Source organism: Marmota flaviventris, chromosome 5 (assembly GCF_047511675.1).
Source record: "Marmota flaviventris isolate mMarFla1 chromosome 5, mMarFla1.hap1, whole genome shotgun sequence".
Taxonomy (NCBI): domain Eukaryota; kingdom Metazoa; phylum Chordata; class Mammalia; order Rodentia; family Sciuridae; genus Marmota; species Marmota flaviventris.
Window position 1 is genome coordinate 123,183,772 of NC_092502.1, and position 25,955 is coordinate 123,209,726.

The 25,955-nt window shown below is 35.3% G+C and overlaps 1 protein-coding gene across 2 annotated transcripts in view; it reads left to right on the plus strand.

The window, feature by feature from the left end:
* Plpp1 (phospholipid phosphatase 1) overlaps positions 1 to 25,955 on the plus strand; it is a 91,767-nt gene that overhangs the window by 20,214 nt on the left and 45,598 nt on the right. The window contains exon 2 of one of the 2 annotated variants that reach the window (XM_027938101.3): positions 15,685 to 15,839. The exons of the other annotated variant lie outside the window; for it this stretch is intronic. Coding sequence (XP_027793902.1) covers positions 15,685 to 15,839 — 155 coding nt within the window. The remainder of the gene's footprint in view (positions 1 to 15,684; positions 15,840 to 25,955) is intronic. 2 annotated transcript variants of the gene reach the window in all.

Consider the following 25,955-nt stretch of genomic DNA (forward strand, 5'->3'; position numbering starts at 1 on the left):
GACCCCATCCTGCCACACCAAAGGCAGGAATATCTTAATAGAAGCCAGAATGGCAAGTATGCATTAGCTAGGTGGATGGGGTGGGGTCATTGCTAGGTCATGTCAAGAGGTTTGAAAGGGTAATAGGAGTAGAGAGGTGAGATGAAGCTTAAGCAAACCTTTTTAGTATTTTTTTAAATTCACATAACAAAATTTACTCCTTTCATGTACAGTTCTATGAATTTTGGCAATTTAGAATTTAGTCATGTAGCCACAATGCAGTCAAGATACAGAATTGGTTAATTACCCCTCTGAATGTGTCTATTATTCCCTTATTCTTCTCCTTTGTAAATGACTTCTCTCGTTGCCCTCCTCCCTTGGCAACCAATGATTAGTTATGTATCCTATAATGTCATATAAATGAAATCATGCAGTATATAGCATGATTGGTCTGGTCTCTTTCACTTAGTATAATATATTTCTGATTAGACCAGCCATTTATGATGTAAATGTTACTGTACAATTTTGCTATAGGTTTTTGTCCCCTCTCAATCTGATTACATTATCCTAACTCCAATTTCATGTAAACAATGGTTTTTTTTTTTTTGCTAAGAAATGATTAAGTTATGGCCTCATGTACCTGGAAACCTCAGCTAGATTTCCTGGTAAGTGCCCCAGGGAAGGGAAAAATAGGGGGAAAAAAAATCAGCTGTTTTTGTCTCAATCACTGAAGTTATCTCCTTGCCTATTGCATATAGAAATACCACTCCTTGGTATTTATCCTGAAGAATTAAAGTCATCATATTATAGTGATACATGCATACCTATATTTATAGCAGCATAATGTACAATAGCCATACATGGAACCAGTCTAGGTGTCCATTAACTGATGAATGGGTAGAGACAATATGGTATGTATACAAAGTGGAGTTTTATTCCACCATAAAGAAAAAATGAAATTGTCATTTGCAGGAAAATGAATGGAACTAGAGACCATTATTATGTTAAGTGAAATAAGTCAAACTCAAAAGGTTAAGGTTGTATGTTTTTTGTCATTTGCAGAAACTGGAGAGGAAAAGGAAAAGAAAGATGGTGGCAGATTTCATGAAATTCAAAGGAAGATCAGTAGAGGAAAGGAACTAAGGGATGGGAGGGATGGAGGGAGGAAGTGGGAAAGTACTGGGGAGTAATAACTGGCCAGTATGTGCAACTGTAAAACACCAACAAAAGATGTGGAAAAAGAAGAAGTTTGTATAGAATGTTACTAATGATATGAACTTTGTCAACTTGAGGGGAAGGGCGGGGAGAAGATGTTACCATGAGGGATTGGAAGGAATAAATGTTGTTCTTGGCCAGTTGGTAGTGTTCAGTGTGTCTTCTGGGAGAGGAAACAACAGGTAACCACCTCTTCACTTTAATTTTTGTTGGTATATAAATAAATAAAATAAATAATTGAACTTGTTTTTTATTTATGCAGAAATCTCAGAGCCATAGTAAAGTGACCTGCCCTAATAACTCTGAAGTTTGTTTTTTTTTTTTTGGTACCAGGGATTGAATCCAGTGCATTTACCACTGAGCGCCACATCCCCAGCCCTTTTCATTTTTTAAAATTTTGAGACAGGGTCTTACTGAGTTGTTTAGGGCCTCACTAAGTTGCTAAGGCTTTCTTTGAATTTGGGTTCCTCCTTCCTTGGCCTCCTACATTGCTGGAATCAAAGGGTGCACCTCCATACCTGGCTGAATTATTTTATTCATTGTTGGGAATTGAACCCAGGGGCCTCAGGCATACTAGTAGGCAAGTTTCCTACCACTTAGCTACATTCTCAGTCCTGAGTTTTTCTAGAAAGCTCTTTTAAATATATACTTTTATTTTAAATGTCTTAGTGCACTAAGATACTACAGCATTGAAGACTTTGTAGATAGTGTTTGGCTCCAAACCATGCAGTGTAAAAAACCATTTGTGGCGAATATCACTTTTTCTCCCATTTGTTTCAACTTAAAGAGAGTGTTTTTTTTTTTTTTTTTTTTTTTTTTTGTACTGGCGATTGAACCCAGAGGCGCTTTACCACTTAACTATTCCCCCAGTCCTTTTTATTTTTTTGAGACAGGGTCTTACTAAGTTGCATAGGGCCTTGCTAAGTTGCTGAGGCTGTCTTTGAATTTGTGAGCCACCTGCCTCAGCTTCTCAAAGCCTCTGGGATTATAGGCTCCCACCAACCATCATGCCAGGCCCTACCAAGTGCTTTTTATAATAGAACTGTGTTAGATATAGAGGGGTGGTGTCTGCAAGTCACTGACCAGAATGTAGGTGTGTATAAAAGCTGAGGGCATCCTGTTCTTTGCACTCTTGCTTGTTGACACTATGTATATCATCTGTGAATCCCACCCAGGTGTTCAGTGCACTGATCCCTCTCACCTGCCTCTGGGCTTTGCTGATTCTCCACCTCTACTGTGCAAAACTCATGGTCCTGGAAATGCATCTTACATACCATCTTTCTTTGCTTAAGAACCAGGCTTTTTTTTCCTTCATTTTTTTTTCCTTTTCCTTTCTCTCCCTCCTTTTCTCCCTCTCGCCTTCTCTTTCTCCCCCCTTCTTTTCTTTCTGGGGGCATTACTGTGCTGTTTAGGCTGGTCTTGACTTCCTGGGATCAAGTGATTCTCCTGCCTCAGCCTCCTGAGTGATGAGACTACAGGCACATACCATTGCACCTGGCTTCAGTGTTGATTTTTTTTTTTAATCAAATTATTTACCTGAAATTGAAGGCCTCCATGCTGTAGTTTTGCTCTGCTTGTTTGTATTTCTCTTCTTCCTTATTTATATCTACCCTACTTTAGTTGGATTATCCTGTTTTTAAAAAAATATTTTAGTTGTGGGTGAACAGAATACATTTATCTTATTTATTTATTTTTATGTGGTTCTGAGGATTGAATCCAGTGCTTCACACGTGCTAGGCAAGTGCTCTACCCACCAAGCCATAACCCCATCCCGTTTTTTTTTAATTGTCTAGCAATAGATTGAATTCAGTTATTAATCTTTAATTCATTTCTAATTCCTTTTTTCATTCCAGTTGGTTTGAATAGCTTTTCTACTCTTTACATAACCTCCAGTTGTCTTCTGTTCTTGCTCTTTACCGAACAGTTCTATTTCCAGATTGATTTATAAAAAGGCTTTAGAGTCAGATGAGTACAGGTTAGAATCCTGGGTGTCCCACTTAATGTGAAGGCTGATAGTCAGTATATATCTGAGTCTCCCTTGCCTTGCCAGTAATCTACCTTTTTCTCTCCTATTTTTTAACCACTAATTTGTTATTTTTATGTGGTGCTGAAGATTGAACCCAGCCCTCAGGTGTGCTAGGTGAGTGCTCTATCACTGAGCCACAACCCTAGCCCCTGTTTCTCCTGATTCTTCCCCATGATCCTATAACTAAAAGGTTGCAGCTTCCCCAGCATCACCTGTGTCTGTTCTGAATGACAGTGCTGGCATGGTACTAGTTGTTAAATATCTTAAATTTCACCCTTGTATATTATGTGTATGACTTTAATTAAGTTACTTCTCTGAGTCACTCCTTAATCTTTGCAATATTTACTAATACCTGTCTTACAGAGTGACTTTGTTCATTCATCAAATATTTGTTGAGGGCCTTATTCTGGATAATGACTTATTTTTGTTTTTGTCCCAAGCACCTATCTGTGTCTTCTTGGAGCTGTGATCTAGAATTACAAGGATTACATTGTAAATGTTCTATATGGCAGTAGATATGGATGCTAACAGTATCTTAGCTTGCTGTCTTTGCCATACTATTTCCATCACTGGGCCAATACTAAACAGAGGCATGGCCTCTGCAAAGAGGACCCAGGGCTTGACTGCAATGAAACTTATATAAATCAAATGTGAAAGTTTTGTTTTGTTTTTTCAACATGAGCTTACCCCACTCTTGATGATCTTTGTTGTCTACTTGCATTTACATTTACTGCCATCTCCCTTGGAGCACTGTCCATTCATCCTTATTCTTGAATTTTCAAATCTCCTGACCCCTCACCCCATTCCACCACTTCAGCTCACTATTGTTCTTTAGAACACAAACAAACAGAATCTTTACCCTTCTGCCCTATTTGTCCTCTCTTCCCTCCCTTCCTTTTAACAGAGAGCATTTTAAAGTTATCTCTATCTATTCCTTAATTCTTTTTAAGTATTCTTACTCTCTGAGAGCTGCAGTCTTTCTGTTAAAGATCTCCAGTGACCTCTTTTCTGCACATTGGTCTTTTCCTACTCTGATCCTTTGTAAGTGGCATTTGTGTGAATCTGCAACCTAATTGGCCTTGGACAGGTTTCTTTGTCATCAGAATGTAATTATATTTACTTTTAACATTATTGAAGATTTAGATACAACATTTATCACCCAGTTAGGACATATGAGAGTTAAGTAAAAAGTAGCCTGTTACTGCTTTTTTGAAAAAAGCCCTTTCATTTTCCTGTATACTTTTCTTTTATTCTCCTCATCCTAGTTTCCTGAATACAAATTGAGCATTCTTATTCTGAAAATTGGAAATCTGAAGTTTTTTCAGTGCTAATGCTCAAAGAGTTCTGGATTTTTGGAATATTGTGAGTTTTGGATTTTTGATTAAGGGTGCTTAACCTGTAAAATCTATGCAAAGGTTTCAAAATCCAAAAAATACTCTGAAATCTCACTCACTTCTGGTTATAAACATTTCAGATAAGGGCTACTCATCTGTAGTTGATTTCTTTTTTAGTTTGCTATGTTGATTTTCTGTTTGCTTTCCAAAATTATGGATTTTGTCTTTCTTTCTGAGGAAGCTTAATTAATAAGTAAGATCTTATGTGATTAACTATTCCCTTTATGATTGATAATCCAGATGGATAAATCCTCTTTGGTCAGATTTGTCTCCTGAGTGCCAGATATAAATGGGTAGCCATGTACTAGAAATGAAACATTTGTCAAATGATCAGGATTAATAATCAGAAAGTAATCTGTGCATTTGATCTATAGTAGAGGAAAACTAGATAGCTAGTTGTCTTATGAAGTTAGTTTCACTAAGTTGGTAAAATTTTGAATGACTTCTTTTACTTTAGGACATCTAATTCCTTTATAATGAAGATTAATAAAAGCCTTTATGTTCAGAAATAATTTGATAAGCAGAATTTTTAATTTGATTCTGGACAGAATTTGTAATACCTACTTCCAAAGAAAGCAAAAATACTGCATATTTTTCCCCCAAATGTATTTTGTCCAAATTCACTTGGAAACAGAGAACACTACTTAAGTTTGGAATGAATAGAACTTTCTAAAACGTGCTCAGATAACACAAAGTGGTAAAGAGACAAAAAAATGTATTTACTTCTTACCCTCAACTGCTAAAAGGAGAAAATGAAAGAGTTTGCAGAGGCAAACTTCACCAAAGTATCTGTAGACTTACTTGTCATATCCAAATATATACATGTGGAAAAATGCCTAAACATGTTTACATTTACATAAACTGGATTTTTTTTAATGTAATGTGTTTCTTCTGTATGAGTTTTATCCATTACATTTTTGGTAGAGCATTAGTTCCTCAAGCAGTTCTTCCACTGTTTATTATTCTTATAAATTTTGCTGCGGTTCCACATTTCTCTTTCATCATTTTCAGCAAAGAGTAGTTAGACATCAGGATGGCTACTAGTCCAAGTGTAGTAGAGTAAGAGATGTCCTAGGCCACATGGAGCAGTTCTAACTCCACGTCCAGTCCAGTCTGGCCAACAGATGAAAATCAGGTGTTTGTCTATACAGAGCAGCTTGGGCTCATGGAATCATACATCGAAAGTGGCCTAAGAGATAAGATCATTTAAAAAAAAATTATTGATACTGAGTCCCTGCAGGTTAGACTCCTTTCCTGAAGGATAGGTGGCAATATGATATAGTGTCAAGAAGAGAAACATTTTGTTAAAATCTTGACTTCCTTGTTTACCAGCTGTGAATACTGGTTATCTGCTCTAGTACACACTCAAGAACTGTTTATTCTTGAATGAGTTACTTAGTATCTGTGAGTTTCTTATAAAATTTATCTGAGTAATGTTATTAATTAAAAAATAATTTGTTTCAGTTTTCTCTTGCTTTTTTAAACTAAAGCAAGACTGATTATCGACCCATAAAAACACAAAACCAAATTCTTGATTTTGTTTATCTATTTTTGTATTTTTAAATTTCTGTTCTATAGTTCATTTATTTTCTTGAGCTTTTTTATTTTAGAGAGAGAGAATTTTTTTAATATTTGTTTTTCAGTTTTTGGTGGACACAACATCTTTATTTTATTTTTATGTGGTGCTAAGGATCGAACCCAGCACCTGCGCATGCCAGGCGTTACCGCTTGAGCCACATCCCCAGCCCCTTTTCTTGAGCTTTTTAAAAAATAAGTTATTGCATCAAATATTTGTTTCATTAATTTCTAATGTAAGAATTTAAGACTACATAATTTTCTTTCTTTCTTTTTTGGTACCAGGCATTGAACCCAGGGGCATTTAACTGCTGAACCACATCCCCAGTCCTTTATTTTTTAATTTGCTCTTTTTTAGATATACATGATAGTAGAGTGCGTTTTGACATATTGTACATACATGGAGTGTAATTTATTCTAATTAGAATCCCATTCTTGTGGTTTTATAAGATGTGGAGTTTCACTGATGGTGTATTCATATGTGAACATATTTATAAATTTTTGAGACAGGGACTTGCTAAGTTGCTAAGGCTGGCTTTGAACTTGAAATCCTCTTGCCTGAGCCCCTTGAGCCACAGGGATTACAGGCAGGTGCTACTGGGCCCAGCTAAGACTATGTAATTTTTATTTTTTAATTTTATTTTATAATTTTTTCTGAGTACCAGGGATTGAACTCAGGGGCACTCAACCACAGAGTCACATCCTCAGCCCTGTTTTGTATTTAATTAGAGACAGGGTCTCACTGAGTTGCTTAGCGCCTCGCTGGTGCTGAGGTTGGCTTTGAACTCGTGATCCTTCTGTCTCAGCCTCCCTAGCCACTGGGATTACAGGCGTGTGCCACTGCACCTGGCAAGACTGGAATTTTTATGTGTGGTGTTTTAGCAGTATACTTTAACTTTTGATTTGTAGTCTTTTCATTGTTGCTTTCCAGCTATTTTGTAATTTATATTTTGATGTATCTTGATCTATGATTTACTGACTTCTCTCAAACATTCAGATTTTGAGAGGACTGTCTTTTTTCTACATGGAATTGTTATGATTAGAGATAATATGTAGGGAAATACCTGGTAAATAGTAGGTGTTCAATAAATGCTTTCACTTTTCCTTAAAGAAATATATTTATGCTTTATTCTTTAATTTCGTTTTTGTTTTTGTTGTTGCAGTGCTGGAGATACAACCCAGGGTCTTGTGCATGCTAAGCAAACACTCTACCACTGAGCTACATCCCTAGCCTTTGCCTTTGAAATTAGAACAGGAAACATAAAATTACCAATAAACATTAATAATAGTATAAATGATTTCAATTCTACATTTTAGAATAATAATTAGGAAAGTAAAGGGGGATGAGCAGAGGAGGGCAAAATTGGGAAGAGAAGAGAGGAAGGAAAATCAGAAAGGTGAAGAATCAGGAATATTAAGTTAATTCTAGCTGGTTTTGAAGTCATATTTTTTTCATCACTATAGTCTGTGCCCTTCAGAATACTAATTAAGTTATATTTCTCATATCCTTATAATGAAAGTGTTAATTGATTTCCTTTTCTTTGCAGTGGGATGCAAGTGGTAAAACTGTCAAAAATCTGTATATTTTAAAGTAAAGGGTTCATAATTTCATTAGGGTCTTAAGAGGCCCATTGTCCCTAAGAAGTTAAGAACTATTACTTAAGAGATATTTGGAATATTTGAAAGCCTAACAAGAAAGAATTGTTTTTTATTGCTATAACAACAATGACTATATCTCACTTTAGTGAGATTTGGTTATTCTTAGAATTATGTAGTCACATTAGCCAGATTTCAGGTGTTCAGTAGCCTTACACTGCTACTGTCTACCATATTGGATAGCATATTGTATTCAACATTTCTTTTGTCAAGAAAATCTTACTAGATAGCACTGCCCTGAATTATTTTCTATCATCTCTTTCCCATCAGAGTGAAGCTAGCTTATATAAATATGTAATTAACTTTGACAATTTTTTAAAAGAGAAATTTAAAAAACTCACTAGAGTGCTACTTATTTATTTTTTATATAATTAAAGGCATTGCCACCCTTTTATAATCACTTGCCGGTCTGCCATTATTTTATAAGATTTTTCAAGAAGTTATCGCTAATTCATCATTGTGGTTTATATTCAACCCTTTTTACCAGCCTGTTGAGTCTCAAGATTATTTCTACTTTCTATAAAAACATGTTCTAGAAGGACCCAAAATATTATGATGAAATGGTAATGTGAAAAATTAGCCCTTCTTCATACGTTTTTAGGAGATATTAGAATTAATTGTTATCATGATTTATCTACTTTATATGTAGTAGATCATCATAGATCTCAAAAGTTGCAAGAGCTACTCAGCCTTAAAGAAGAATGAAATTATGGCATTTGCCAGTAACTGGATGGAGCTGGAGAATATCATGCTAAGAGAAATAAGCCAATTCCCAAAAACAAAAGGCTGAATATTTTCTCTGATATGCAAATGCTAATTAACAATAAGGGGGATGGGGCTAGGAAAGAATAGAGGTACTTTGGATTAGGCAGAGGGGAGTGAAGGGAGGGGAGGGGGGATGAAGGATAGTAGAATGAATCAGACATTAGTATCCTGTGTGCATATATAACTACGTGACCATTGTGATCCTACATTATGTACAAGAGAACAATAAGAAATTAAGCCGGGCGCAGTTGTGCACATCTCTTCAGCTCTGGAGCTGAGACAGGAGGATTGTGAGTTCAAAGCCAGCCTTAGCAACAGCGAGGTGTGCTAAGCAACTCAGTGAGACCCTGTCTCTAAATAAAATACAAACAAAATAGGGCTGGATCAAACCCAGGACTTCACACATGCTAGGCAAGCTTTCTTATTACTGAGCTGCCCACCTAGCTCAGTGATTGAGTGCCTCTGAGTTCAATTCCCAGGATCCTCCCCCACCAAAAAAAGAAGTTATAACTTCATTTATGTATCTTCATTTATGTAACTTCATTTATGTTATGTTAAGTTATAGCATCATTTATGTATGATGTATCAAGATGCATTCTACTATCATGTATAACTAATCAGAACAAATTTTTAAAAAGTTGCGAGAGAGGAATAACTTACAAAGTAATTATTTCATTATAGCCTACTTCTTTGGGAGTGTACCAACCAGCGATAAAATGAAAGGCTGGTTTTTTTTTTCTTCCTTTTTTTTTTTAAAAACAGAATAAGAAAACAGACTGGTTTCACACCTCTTTACTTTTTCATCTTTTTAGTATACTTGTACATATGATATCAGTAAAGGGAAATTCAGGAAAAGGATAGTATGTATAATTTCAGAAAAGTTGTAAGCATATTTTTAGGAAACATACCTAAAAATGTTTTCATTGATAAAGCTTTTTTGGGCGGGGGGTTGGGGAGGTACTGGGGATTTAACCCAGGGGTGCTTAACACAGAGCCACATCCCCAGCCCTTTTTATTTCTTATTTTGAGACAATCTCTCACTGAGTTCTTAGGGTCTCGCTAAATTGCTGAGGCTGGCTTTGAACTTGTCATCCTCCTTCCTCAGCCTCCAGAGCTGCTTGGATTATAGGTTGTGGCACTGCAATTGACATGATAAAGCATTTTAAAAAATTCAAATGTAATGATGAACTTTTGTTGGGAAATATTCTGACATGCAAGTATATATGGTAGGAAATAAATCTTCTATCTTCTGGAGATAATTGCTTAAAAGTCAGTTATATATTCTGTGCTTTCAAATGTATATTTATATGTGAACAAATAGTTTATTTTAGATAGATGAAATTATACCATATATAAAGTTCTTATGAATTATTTTGCTTACTGAACAATATAATGAACACATTTCCATGGATATTGCTCTTATTTATATTATTAATTAGGGTTTTTTGTTTTGAATTTTTTTATATTGTAGGAAATGTGAAATATAAACATATTCTTACATGAAGACAGTATATACTTGTATGTGCACATGCCTTAGCATGGTGTTGACCTATAATAGTTGCTCAATAAATGTTTCTATTTTTCTTGGACATGTATGTGAAGGGCTATGTAAAATGATTGAATGTTTCATTTGAGTAGCAAAATTTTTAAGGACTCAAAGTAAATATCCACAAACAACCATGATATAAATCTTTTTGCTATAAAGCAAATCTTTTTCTTAAGCATATTTGTGCTCCCAAACTAGCAGGATTGCTATTTAAATGCTCATAAGATGGGCTGTCCAGATTTTAAGTACTTCCAGTAAGAGCAAATATTTTTTTTTATTGGTGAAGAAGAAACCACATTATGATTTGTCCTTTTTAGTGAGAGTGCATAATATCTTATATACTATAAAGTTGAATGTAAGGAATCTTGGAGCAAAGTCACAGATGGCTAGTTTCTTTGCTAACTTTGAAGATGTGTCAGATGACATTTATATTATGGAGTGGAGTGTATGTGCGATTTGTGATACCATTTCAGATTTGATTGTTTCTAGTGGTTCTAAAGAAAAGACTAGGAGCTGATTGTTAATTACTTGTAAAGTCTTATTTTGAAGTATGATTTTTTTTTTTTTTTTTTTACTCTTTAGCATCTTATTTGGAAATCTGATCATTCTGCTTTTCTGCAGATCTCTGTTTTGGGTGGATCAGTAAAGAGGAGGCAGTTGGGTTCTCAACTTCTTTTCTCACTAGTAAAAAGTAAGGAGCACTGCTGAGAGAAGTGCTTCTATAACAGCCCTGTCTGAAACTTTGCTTGGAGGTAATGCTGTGCTGTACAAAAATTGTCTTCAAGATTTCAGGAATTTGTGAATTATAAATTTGTTTTAGCAATTAACATGGGTATATTCAGTTTGTTTATTTTTTATTTTTTTTTTTTGAGACATTTGTGTTCCCAGTGGACAATAAGTTGAAGAAATAATTGTTTAGAGTACAGAATTGAAAGTACTTCCCCCCACCCCCCACCCACCAGTTCTGGGGATCAAATCCGGGACTTCACACATGCTAGGCAAGCATTCTTATTACTGAGCTGCACACCTAGCCTCCCCAGCACATCCCTGAATTTCAGATTGTTTACCCTTTCTTCCCACAGCCTCTCCACCTTTTCTTTTCCTGGTTTATTTGAGCTTGAGCCTTTTGGAGAGAAAAATCATTTAAAACTTTCAGGATCCAAGTTATGGTTATACATATAATTATTTACATGCTTCAGAGGCTTTTGCTCATTTGTTTATTCATTTGTTTGTTCACTCATTCCATAAATATTCCTTGAAGTGCTTACTGTAAGCAAGATTGCGGAGGGAATGCTATTAAATGGTGATCTACTTAGGGTAAGGGCAAAATGAAAAATATTCTGCAAGATTCCAAGCTTGAAGAGTGAGTATGTATGTGCTTGTTTTAGAGACACACACATCCATGTCTGCCTACAGGGTTCACAATCTATAGGAACAACCTTCTAGACATCTTTTTATTTATTTTTTTTATTTTATATATATATATATATATATATATATATATATAGAGAGAGAGAGAGAGAGAGAGAGAGAGAGAGAGAGAGAGAGAGAAAGGGGGGAGAGAGGGAGGGAGAGAGAGAGAGAGAGCGCGAGAGTGAATTTTTAATATTTAGTTTTTAGTTTTTGGCGGATACAACATCTTTGTTTGTATGTGGTGCTGAGGATCGAACCCGGGCCGCACGCATGCCAGGCGAGCGCGCTACCACTTGAGCCACATGCCCAGCCCTCTTTTTATTTTTTTAAAAATATTTGTTTTAGTTGTTAATGAATCTTTATTTATTCATTTACATGTGGACCTTTATTTTATTTATTTGTTTACATGTGGTGCCTCATACATGGCTAGGCAAGTGCACTACCACTGAACTACAACCCTAGCCCAAGACATCTTTAAAATCTCTTTTCTCTTTCCATTGCTATGTCATTTCAACCTTTCATATACACCAATATTTCTTGTCTCTCACCTTTTCCTCCATTCTTCCTTTATATTGCTTTCCCCTTTACATAGCTTGTCTTAGAACTCTCCATACTACATTAAAGCACAGATTAAATTGTGTGTCTCCTTACCTGTAGAATAAAGTCCAAAATTCTTAATTTGTAGTCTTAATTTAGACCCTGTTCCTTTATTAAACTCTTGAGTTAGCCACTTCAAGGCCCTGTCTATTCTCTACTGAAAACCTGCCTAGCCTTATCTTTTTCTCTTACCTCCAGAACTAGAATGTCTATATTTGTCTCAGTTGACCTGCTCTTTCTATCATTGTCCACCCCACTCTCTGTGCTAGGAGCCTGACCTTGCCCTTTGGCTTCTAGGTGGATTTGGACAGTGGAAAACATGGCAGAAGAAGAATGGCCTGCTACCTGGCTAGCCTTCCTTCCTTTCTCCCTCCACGCCCCCCACCTCTTTTCATTGTCTTTTGGTTGATTTTCTAAACACTGACTACTTATTTGTGAATAGTTCCTTAATTTAATTCTCAAATTATTCAGTTTGAACGTGCCGTGCCATCTGTTTCCTATTGGGACCATGGCCGACAGTGCTGCACAAATATTTCAGTCTTTTCAACTCTTAGCCAGTGTACGTTTGTCTTAGTGCATTTCTTCTATGATTAGATAAATGAATACCTGGAATGATTGTGTGTGTGTGTGTGTGTGTTTTCTGATTCTTTTCTAATTGATAATTGAAATCCCTCCCATTTTAGATATCGTGTATACTTCCTTAAAGATGTGCTATTACAAAATATTCCAGTGGAATAAATCTAAAAAAAATTTTTAGAGAAAGACTGAAGTAAGTAAATGCTAATATTTAGTATATAGAAGCAAAAGTAAAGAAAAACAAGTGGTAGCTGAGCATGGTTGTGCACTTCTATAATCCCAGTAATTTGGGAGGCTGAGACAGGAAGATTGCAAGTTTGAGGTTGGCCTTGTCCACTTACTGAGACCCTGTCTCAAATGAAAAATGGTAGAAAGTTCCCTGGAAAGATGTCTGCAAGAAAACGAAAACAATGCTTTTTGGGAGTTACGTACAGTATGAATTTATCATAACAGGTAAAACTCAGTGTAAGATTATTATAGATTTTTTTTTAGTACTGACAGTCAAACCCAGGGCCTCACACATGCTATGAAGATGCTCTATCACTGAGCTACATTCCTTACCTTTTCTATTTTCTGTTGGGACAGAGTCTCAATAAATTGCCCAGGCAGGCCTTGAGTTTATAAATCCTTCTTTCTCAGCCTCTGGAGTAGCTAAATGTACATTTTCTTTATCCATTCATCCATTGGACACCTAGGCTGGTTTGGATGTTAATTTTAAAACTCTCATTTTACCATGTTGCTGACCCTGCGCAAAAGAAGACAGTGATACACACACACACACACACACACACACACACACACACACACACACATATATCCCCACAAGATAAGGTCTTTTCTAGGCCAGTATTTTAAGCCATAATCCTTTAATAAACACAAAAATCTTAAGCCCAGTTAAAAACCTTGCAAAATTTGGAGAAAAGAAGATATTGTTTCATTAACTTTGAGTTTTTATTATGAATGCAACATGTATTTGATTGAACAAGCTGTTTTTAAGGACATGTCCTGCCCCCACTCTTACCTTTGTTTTTTTTTTTTTGTATTAGGGATTGAGCTCAGGGGCATTCAACCACTGAGCCATATCCCAGCCCTATTTTGTATTTTATTTAGACACAGGGTCTCACTGAGTTGCTAAGCACCTTGCCATTGCTGAGGCTGGCTTTGAACTCTAGATCCTCCTGCCTCAGCCTTTGAGTCGCTAGGATCACAGACATGTGCCACCATGACCGGCACTCTTATCTTTCTTGCCACAATTTTATCCTGTTACTCTAGCCAGATCATTTGTATCCATGGGAGGACATATGTTTAATGATTGTTTTGGAATCTTGGCTCTACCACTTACAGTTTCAACAGTGTTCTTTATTTCTCTAAACCTCGATGATAACTTTAGTAAAAAATGGGAGTACGGATAGTACCTGCTATACAGGGTTGAAGTAAGAATGAAGGTGATCTGTGTAGCCTAGTGCCTGGCATGTGTGAGCATGCAGTATGTATTAGCATGCTGTAAAATGTACCTTGGACACTCCTTGCTTGTTCCCTCTGTGCTCTTGATGCAGTTCTCATGCTGCCCTTGCATCCCTCAACCACTAACTGCTCTTCTGTGCCCCTCCCAATTGCCTGTGATTTATCTGCTGTTTCAAGTTCTACTTTGTTCCTCCTCTTTAATGATCTTTTCTCACTTTCATTTACTTTGACCTCTGAATTCCCAAATATCTTTTTATGCCATTTTAATAATTACTCATATTCCTCTTTTTTATGGCATATTTCTGCCTCTTATGTCTTTTAAAATGTATATACAATAAAAATAGAGCTGTGGAATTACCATCACAATAAAGATACAGAACCCTTGAATCACTCTCCCAAAAAATATTTTGGTATTTTTTTTTAAACAATTTTCTGAGTGTGCATTCTGTTTTTACTATATATGGCTTAGCTTAGTATTGTGCATACAGTGAGTAGATGTTTGAATGTTTGAATTTTATAAAACAAAGCTTAAAAGTATGGTATATTTTAAACATATTAAGAAGCTGCTAGCTGGGCATCGTGTGGTGCATGTCTGTAATCCCAGCCACTCAGGAGGCCGAGGCAGGAAAACTTTTGAGTTTGAGGCTAGTCTGGGCAAAATAGCAGGACCCTGCTAAAAAAAAAAAAACCCACAAAACAACAACAAACAAACAAACAAAAAAACCCCCAACAACAACAACAAAAACAGAGCAAAACAAACATCACCAAAAACATTGTTGCTTTAAGTTATTTAACTTTGGTCTTTCAGGGTCATTTTATTTAGATGGAAAATTTTAACTGAAAACTATTTCTCTATAACATGTTAAAATGGTTTTGGAGCTCTGCCTGAGTTAATAAAAGCCCAATTTTTTTTTTTTTTAATTTGTCTTTGGAAAACAAAGGGCTTGTTCCTTTCTTTCTTTTTTTTGTGATCAAGTATACTTAAGGTTTTTATTTTTTCTAAATCTGTTAGTTTACATTCTAATGTGAAACAAATTCTTACGTCTTTCTTCTACTTAACTACATTTGACTGTTATGATGCCATTGCTAAATTTATTTCCAGAACTTTGCCTTTTCCTTTAATAATTAAGATATTAAATAATTAAATTAAATCTGAATTAGCTATAGAATTTAAAATAGAAAACCATCCTGTTTTCTCAAATTTATTTTTCAGTGGGCCAATTTTGTTCCTCTCCCTGGGAGATTTCTTTTATAGATTGTCCTTAGAATCAGAGGTCAATGCAAATAAGAGAATTTATTTTTGGATAAGCAAATGTTGCATGGTTTCCTCAGAATTCACTCTTGGATATTATGAAGTATTTATCTTTTTCCACAAAGGGCAAAATGTAACTAAGATTTGCATTCCCTTCAGTAGACTTTACTTCCTAAAGAAGTGAATTGAGTTTAATCATGTCTGTCTTTTTTCCCTTCCCCAACAGCTTCCATGCCTATGACTGTTCTAAATTGGGGCCAAATATATCCATTTCAGAGAGGCTTTTTCTGTACAGACAACAGCATCAAGTTTCCGTACCATGACAGTACCGTCACATCTACTGTCCTCATCATAGTGGGGGTTGGCTTACCCATTTCCTCTGTAAGTAAATTAATAAGTAGGTAGTGTTGGGCTTGTTGTGCTTAAGGTTGGATGATGTGATGGAGTTGGGTGGGAGTGAATCAAGACCTATCTTCACCATTGTTGATGTGGTGTATGGTGGCTTGAAGAATATACCCACTGTTTCATTTCATGGGTGTTTCTCCTGTTAAAGGTGGGTGTTACTCACTTGATATTTCCTAAAGAATTATAGCATGATTATTTTAGGATGGAAGGGTTCATTTAAATAATTTGGATCAATTCCTCTTAGTATTCAAATGAAGAAACTTAGGCCTATATACTTGTTCAAGTTCAGTAAGCTATTTTATGGCAATGCTGAAACTAAGATTATGCTTGCTTTCATACTAATAAGTGAAAATTGAGATCATAAAAATGGAGATAGGTTTACTTACTAAATTTGAGGAAACAAAACAAAGATTTTAAATACACATGCAAAATAAAATCTTAAGAATACATTAAAATTACCACTACTTTTAAAGTTGTGCTGGTTTTTAGATAGTTTTAGGATAATATTAGGTTTTACTGTTTTGGTTTTTTTTCCATTCTAGGTTAAGATTCACCAGTGAGTTAAAATTGGTCCCAGCTCCTAAACCTTGCCCTTTGTCTTTCTGTGTTACTTTGAAATAGAAGGGACTTAAAACGTCTAGAATGTCTAAAGAGTACAGCAGATCAGGCCACATATATGCATTCTTTGACCTCCTGCCTCTTGTCGGTTGGCTTTCCCAGGTACTTGACTTAAAATTTTAGTCTCTTAGTAGTTCAGCAGCCATGGTTCACAACAGGACTGTTTGGGTTTTCATTTCTATTTTGCCTTCAAATTGGCTATGAATAATAACCTCATTCTTTGGTTTTCCAGTTCATGTATCTGAGTTCATTTTGCTTTTTCACTGGCAGATTTCTCCCCCCACCTTGATGTTCATCCTGAAGGTGTGAAAGGGACTTGGATTTTACTGTGTTCTAAGATATATAAGTATGTTTATATAATAACAATTCTAATTTGATTGGAACCACTTTTATAGTAATAAAGGAGAGAAAATCTGGGATTTAGTTTAAGGAGTTACTTTTTCTTAAAAAGTAAATTCTACCTTAACTGGCAATACCTATTTTAGCCATTAGGCTTATGAACAGTGTACAGGGAAGCATACAGTACTGTCATTACATGATAATAGTGTTACTGAACTTGCAGGAGGCACAAAGTATTTGTTGTAACCATTTTTTCTTTCAAGCTATTATCACATAGTTAAACAAACAAACAAACAAACAAACAAACAAAAAACTACTCCTGTATTTGAGGAGATAATTGATTGAGGATTAGGAAGTTATTTTTAATTGCTTAATTTGGTCCACTTCATTATTTTTTAAAAATTTAGTTATAAAAATAGTACATACTCATTTATATATTAAACCAAACTTAAAAATAGAAAGAAAATAACCCTTATATTTCTATTACCTGAAGACAACTATTTTATTAACATTTCAGTGTTATTTCCTTTAGTGCAACCATTTTTATATTAAGAGCATGCTGCAGATTCAATTTTGTGCCCTGTGTTTTACTTTGACATGTTTTTGAAATAAATATGAAAGTATCAGTTTAGATGAAAAACATTATAAGTTCTTATATTTTTTAAAATGTAGTGGAAAAAGACTTGGTATAAATCTTAGATATTGATTGCTGTGAGCTTGTTTGAGAGGATTGACCTGGAAAGATATTTTAATGCAAATTTACTTATATTAAAAGAAATGTTAGTAGTATTTGTCCAGTTTCTGGGCCTTAGCTGTGCTTATGGCTTGTGGATTAATATGAGAGGATGCCTGCAAATTCCTAGGGTAGGTTTGTTTAATCTTTATACATAACATCAGATGTAGTCGACTATTTTCTCTAATATGAATGATTTATGTTTGATGTAACTTTATACATACACTTTATAATTTGACAAGCAATAAGATTTTTTAAAAAATATTTTTTCCCTTAGTTGTTGATAGATCTGTATTTTATTTATTTTTACGAGGTGCTGAGAATCGAACGCAGTGCCTCACACATGCAAGGCAAGTGTGCTACCAGTGAGCCACAGTCCCTGCCCAGCAATAAGATTTTGATGATAGAAAATCTACATTTTAAAGCAGTGATAGTTAAAAATCTGTGGTCTGTAATCTTTTTAAAAAATTAATGTATGCTCTGCTGTTATTAGCTAGCAATAAAGGTACCAGATTCAGAAGATTTTAAATTCTTAATTATATGGCTCAAAGTTTTTTTTTTTTCTGTTTTGGGTTTTCCCCACCCGCCATATTTTTTGGCTTTCTGTAGGTGTACTTATCCCTTAGCAGTTCCCATATGTTTAATTTTGCAAAATTTTACATTTTTAGAAGAAGGTAAAAACTTGAATGTATGCATAAACTGAGAGTAGTGATAGTAACTTTGATAGTAATAATGAAGTCAGTGTTAAATCTCAAATCTGCATGTTATAATGAATAAGTACACTATGTCTAGGGTTTAACATATATAGTTTGGTAATAGAAAGTTCTTATCTATTTCTGACCTGTTATTTTAAATTGACTTGAGTACTGACCTGAGCAGTTGCTATTCTTAGGTTTTGATTAGTCTATGATATAAGCTTCTAGTAAAAATGTTTTACCTAAAATAATGGTTATAGTCGGTGCTTTTTCATGACCAGTATATAAAGAGATAGTGTTTTATTCATGGGACCCAAATCACATCATTACAAACTAGAAATGCATGTGGATATATGTGAAAAAGGCCTAATCTGTTCTTATAAATTAGTGAGAAATACATGAATGCTCCAAAGAAAGATGGCCAAAGAGTGTGTGTGTGTGTGTGTGTGTACACGCGTGCATGCGCGCTGCAGATTGAATTTAAGGGTGCTTAAACACTGAGTTTCATTCTCGGCCCTTTTTATTTTTGAGATAGGGTCTTGCTAAGTTGCAGAGGCTGACCTTGAACTTGGGATTCCTTTGCCTCTACTTCTGCTTCCTAAGTCACAGGGATCACAGATATGTGCCACCATGCCCTGCTAATGTTCTTAAGAAATACAGAAATTTATATTAAAGTAACACTGAGAAGACAGTTTTATCTGTCACATTAGCAAAGGTAAGAACCTTTCTTGGCTTGTCAAGCATAGAAAAAAGTTTTCTTACATGCCAGGCAGAACTGTAAATTGATATTAAAAATAATACATTGTTTGATCTAGAAATTATACTGGATATATTTTATAATAGGGAAGTAATAATAGTTTCGTGCAGAGAATTAGCTACAAAAATGTTCATGACAGGATTCCTTTTATTTTTGTGGTAGTGGGAATTGTGCACACTAAGCAAATGCTCTACCACTGAATTACATCCATAACCCTTTTTATTTTGTTTTCAGACAGTCTTGCTGAGTTGCCCAGTTTGGCCTTGAACTTGCAATCCTCTTCCCTCAGCTTCCTGAGTAGCTGGCATTTCAGGCATGTACCACCATGCCCAGCCGATAGCATTATTTTTTTTTTTTATAGCAGAAAGAGATAAATTAAGCCAGATATGGGGGGGCTGTTTCAGTTATGATTTATTTTGGTGATGAAACAAATACTTTATTTTATATTTTTTGTGATATTTATTGACATGAAAATATTTTTGTAATATATAAAGTGTGAGTGGAGGGGAGAATAGTGATGGTTCTCTGAATAGTGTTCATATTTATTTTTCCAAGGGGTAAAGTAATATATAAGTAAAGTGTTGTTTATGGCAAAAGAGGCTTTGGAATTTTGCCCTACTCAATGGCAAGAGGGCATTGTGTTTGTGGGGTTTATTAGTATTTGAAATTATTTTCATTTTTTCCATCTATATTTTCTGTTTTTTCTCCCTCCTTTGAATATACATTGCTTTTTCAAGTAATGAAACCTATTTTAGATTGGAAAAAAAATTAGAAATTATATCATTTTCATTTTTCTGTACCTGAAATTTACTATTAACTATATACTTATTTTCTCTTTAATGGTAGAAGCTTAATTGTTATGTATACATAAAGTTTCATCTGTTTCCAAGAAAGTGCCAAGTGAAGTCATTCTAAATGATTAGTCTGAAAAACACAGAAATGGAAATAGCATCTTAAATCAAAATTTTCAATAATATACTTTAAATTATCCTTTTCAAGTAAAGTTACCTGTGTACTAGCATAAGAGAAGATATCAGGCTTTTACATAAGATGTGCATATTTTTTCTTGCATTCTCAGATTTTTTATTACAAGTGTTATTAGTGTAATATATTTTTTAAAGTAGATAATATCTACAAATTTATTTTTTAATATTTTAAAAACTTTTTTTAAGGGCAGCATCCCTTTATTTTATTTATTTTTATTTGATGCTAAGGATTAAACCCAGTGCCTCGTGTGTGCTAGGTAAGCGTTCTGCCACTGAGCTATAGCCCCAGCCCCAATATCCACAACTTTAAATGATAAACTACAACTTGGAAAAATATTTTTTCAGTTTTGGTACTATAATTAGTCCTAATTTTTTGTTTTTAAATCACTTTTACTCCCTTTATTAACACCTGAGGGTAAGAAGACTACAGGATAAAATTTTTGAATTGAATTGCTGGAAAATACTATATCTGTGAAGAATGATATTTGATAATGTTTGGGAAGATGAGAGAAATCATTTACTGAGGGTATATGGGATTTCTGAAGTTCTTTGTTTTTGGTACATAACTTGTAAAGAATATTTCCCCAAAGCAGATAAATAAGGTCCATTTTTTATTATTTCAAGGTGCTTATGTAGAGATAAGAAGTTGGGTAGTAAGTAATAAGGAATGGATGTGTTCATATTTATTTTTCTAAGGGGTAAGTAATATATAAGTAAAGTGTTGTTTATGGCAAAAAAGGCTTTGGAATTTTACCCTACTCAATGGCAAGAGGGCATTGGTGTTTGTGGGGTTTTATGGCATGGCAAGTCTCTCTTGCTCTCCTATCTTGTACTGGTCTGGGAAGCTGGTATCCAGACAGCTTATCACCACATTTGGATTTCTTCCTTCCAACAGTGAAGTTATACTAGATGCATCCTTCAGTGATTTGCTATAATCATAGACATTGTCTTGTTTAAAACTTTCTTGTCTCCCTGTTTTCCATGATAAAGGTGCTGTACTGCTGTCACCTGGTAGACAATATGTTTCACTAAGAGTGGGGATGGTTTGTTTTGTTCACCATCATATCCTTAGTGCCAACCAAGCACAGTGCTTAGAATGTAATAGACATTTAATAAAATAGAGATAGAATTTTTTTTTTCTTTTTGTGGTGCTGGAGATTGAGCCCAGGGCCTTGTGTGTGTGAGACACTACTAACTACTAATTGAGCTATATTCCACCCCTAGAGATAGAAAGTTTTAATGAAAAAACTATATAGTATGAAATAGAGCAGGATTGTTGTTAGTGTTTGATTAAAAACTACTATCCTGAAAATTCAGATTAATTCTTTGGAAATACATGAATTCTTTGGAGATATATTTCCAAAGTTATCTCTTAATATCAGATAACTTATTAAAAAGCTTTTCAGGAAAATGTGGGATACTATTATATTGATCTAAATTATGGGGAAATGCCTATTAGAATTGAAGAAATATCATGTTATAAAAGTTGGTTTCCTAGTTTTAAAATGAGTTTTCTCATTTACTTATTTCCATTTGGAACTGTATTTTCTATGTACATCATTGTGGTAAATACTCATACTATTAAGTTCTTATGAATAATTGTTCCAGCACCTCTTCTTTGTATAACTGTCATAAGATGAAGTAATGCCAGATGCATTCATTTCTCAATTATTTGCAATATAATCATGGACATTTTCTTTAAAACTTTGTTTTACATGAGACCTTTGGAAGAAGTAATGGGTAGGATTAAATATCTTTTTTTTTAAATAATGAATTTGTATTTTTTTGTAGTTGTAGATGCACAGCATGCCTTTATTGTATTTTTTTAAATTTGTTTATTTTTATGTGGTGCTAAGGATAGAACCCAGTGCCTCACACATTCTAGGCAAGCACTCTGTCATTGAGCTACAGCTCCAGCCCCTAAATATCCTTTTGACATGAAAATATTCTGAATGCTTAGATTTGGTATATTTAAGTATTTGCCATATATGTTTATTTTATAGAACACTTAAATATTTTAATAAATTTTACTAAGTATTGGATAAACTTAATGGAAAGATAAATCATGTAACTATGGAGTATATACTGTTAATGAAAACTGAAGCTTTATTAGTTTCACCTACCCAAGCTCACTAAATCCTGTGATTTTCCAGATGGTGTGATTTGTTAAGGGAAATATATGCTCATAAAGGCTTCTTTAAAAGCTATTTGCTTAGGGTATCCAAGGTGGTGGGCCAGAGGGGGGCATCATTCTGTGTCACTCTGTGGCCTGGGACCCAAGAAGTGAGAATACTGCTTCTTTGCAATTGATATTCCTGCTTCCACACAGGAATCACAGCCACTGTGCCCGTGCAGGGCTCCAGGCCTCAGCATCAGAGTAGGTCTCCAACTACTGACCCATACAGGACTACCAGGTGCCCAAGCGGGACCATTGGCATCACCACCTGTGCAAAATTTTCGGCCACCCACCTGAGTAGAAATCCTGGACACAGCTCCCATGCAGGACACCTGGCAGCTACTCACATGCAGGATCTCCAGCCGCCACTCCTGTATAGACCCCCATCAACCAACGTGTGGCTTCTCTGGTCGCCTCCATCTTGGGACTCTACAGCAAGGGAGATAATCCCCTATGTGCCATAGCCTGCCTGCACTGGGGAACCTCACACAGACTCTGAAGACAGCCTCAGCCACACACTGCATACCACAGACCAGTGTCTAAACTCATCATTCAACGCCATCGCCCGGTTCCCCTCACCGAACCTGACACCCCATCACTGAAAACAAATGCTTCCATCTTGGGTCACCTTCATCACCATCTTTAATGGGGCAATTACCAATTTGGAACTCTGTCTGGCCAGGTACCCAGTTTCTAACTCCATCTTCTCCCCAGCAGCTGCTAATCTGGCAAAGTGACTGCCCAACAAAAAAACAGCTCTCAGCAGGGCAGGTGTGCAGGGTGCCCAAAGTGCCACACACTAGAGTCCAGGAGAGAAAGGTCCCTTATTAGGAAGCAGTAAGGGAGAAGGTGAGTGTGGTATAGTTTAGAGACTAACACAGATACAAGGAACTGGGAGGTCTTCAGGTGAGATAAGGAGATAAGACCAGGAGCTTACATTATAGGAGCAGGCCCAAAAAGAGATCCCTGAGGTGCAGTCTCCCTTTGGGGACCAGCGGGTACCACACTCCACTTCCAGGTGCCCTCCACCCAGGACCAACCCTTCTTCCCTGGTTACCTTCACCATCCTGAGGGGGAGATACCAGCTAACAACAGACGACCCCACCTATTGGATGAGAAAGGAAGCAGGAAAGATACTGATTTCCAACCAAAACAATCCTTATTTCTTCCTTTGAGATTTTTTTCCCCTTTTTTCTCTTTTCCCTTTCTATTCTCCTGCCCTCACACCCCCAACATATGTGAAACTAAGTACTTTGCATGAATTAGAATATTGAGGTCTGAGACGACTGAATAGTACATTACAGTTGTGTTGTATATTCTTTTTTTCATCCAATTTTTACTATATTAACATTTTGTATTTTTCTTAACATATATGTGTGTTTGCTTTATGTACTCTATTGTCTTCCCTCTTATTGTCTACCCAAAATTACTTCCTCTCTGTTCTCCTGCTAATAACCTTCTTCTTTAGATTTCTCTTTCACACTTCCTAGGATATAATAACTCTGTATCCTTACCTCCTACTTCTTCAGATTATCTTCTTACACAGGCCAACATCATTCTAAATGGAGAAAAATTGAAAGCTTTCCCTCTAAAAACTGGAACAAGACAGGGATGCCCTCTTCCACCACTTGTATTTATCATAGTTCTTGAAACACTGGCCAGAGCAATTAGATGAAAAAAATTAAAGGGATACTGATAGGAAAAGAAGAACTCAAATTAGCACTATTTCCTGATGATATGATTCTATACCTAGAAGACCCAAAAAATTCCATAAGAAAACTTCTAGAACTAGTAAATAAATAAATTCATCAAAGTAGCAGGATACAAAATCAACACTCATAAATCAAAGGTATTTCTGTATGTCAGTGACAAATCCTCAGAAAGGGAAACGAGGAAAACTACCCCATTTATAATAGCCTCAAAAACAATAAAATACTTAGGAATCAACCTAACAAAAAAGGTGAAAGACATCTACAATGAAAACTATAGAACACTAAAGAAAGAAATTAAAGAAGACCTTAGAAAATGGAAAGATCTCCCTTGTTCTTGGATAGGCAGAATTAATATTGTCAAAATGACCATACTACCAAAAGCACTATATAGAGTTAATGTAATTCCAGTCAAAATCCCAATGACATTCCTCATATAAATACAAAAAGCAGTCAGGAAATTCATCTGGAAAATAAGATGCCAAGAATAGATAAAGCAATCCTTAGTAAGAAGAGTGAAGCAGGTAGCATCACTATACCAGACCTTAAACTATACTACAGAGCAATAGTAGCAAAAAATGGCATAGTATTGGCACCAAAACAGACTGGTGGACCAAAGGTACAGAATAGAGGACACAGAGACTAACCCACATAATTACAGTTTTCTTATATTAGACAAAGGCACCAAAAACATACATTGGAGAAAAGATAGCCTCTTATTCAGCAAGTGGTGCTGGGCAAACTGGAAAAACATATGCAACAAAATGAAATTAAACCCTATCTCTCATTGTGTACAAAACTCAAAGAGGATCAAGGACTTAGGAATTAAACCAGAGACACTGCATCAATTAGAAGGAAAAATAGACCCAAATCTTCATCATGTCGGATTAGGCCTTAACTTCCTTAATAAGACTCCTATAGTGCAAGAATTAAAATCAAGAATCAATAAATGTGATGGATTCAAACTAAAAAGCTTCTTCTCAGCAAAAGAAACAATCAGTGAGGTGAATAGAGAGCCTGCATCTTGGGAGCAAATTTTTATCACTTGCACATCAGATAGAGCACTAATTTTCTAGGGCATATAAAGAATTCACAGAGCTAAACACCAAAACAAAACAAAACAAATAACCCAATCAATAAATGGGCCAAGGAATTGAACAGACACTTCTCAGAAGATGATATACAAACTATCAACAAATATATGAAAAAATGTTCAAGAACTATGTAATGTTTTGAACAACCAACAATAAAAATTAAAAAAAAAAAAGAAAAAATGTTCAACATCTCTAGGAACTAGAGAAATGCAAATCCAAACTACTCCAAGATTTCATCTTACACCAGTCAGAATGGCAGTTGTCAAGAATACAGACAACAATAAGTGTTGGCGAAGATGTGGGGAAAAAGGCACACTCATACTTTGCTGGTGGGACTGCAAATTGTTGCAGCCAATGTGTAAAACAGTATGGAGATTTCTTGGAAAATTGGGAATGGAACCACCATTTGACCCAGCTATCCTCTCCTCGGTCTACACCCAAAGGACCTAAAAACAGCATACTACAGGGACACAGCCACATCAATGTTTGTAGCAGCACAATTCACAATAGCTAAACTGTGGAACCAACCTAGATGCCCTTCAATAGATGAATACAAGTGTGCCACCCACACTTGTATTCAGAGTTATATTCCATCTCTTCCCACTTTTCCAAGCAAAATAATTTATATATATATATATATATATATATATATATATATATATATATATATATAAAATGGAATATTTATATATATATATATTTTATATATATATATTATATATATATATATATTTTATATATATATATTTTATATATATTTTATATATATATATTTTATATATATATATAATGGAATATTACTCAGCAATAAAAGAGAATAAAATCATGGCATTTGCAGGCTAAGGCAGGAAGACTGTGAGTTCAAAGCCAGTCTCAGCAATGGTGAGGCACTAAGCAACTCAGACCCTGTCTCTGAATAAAATACAAAAGAGGGCTGGGGATGTGGCTCAGTGGTTGAATGCCCCTGAGTTTGATCCCTGGTTCC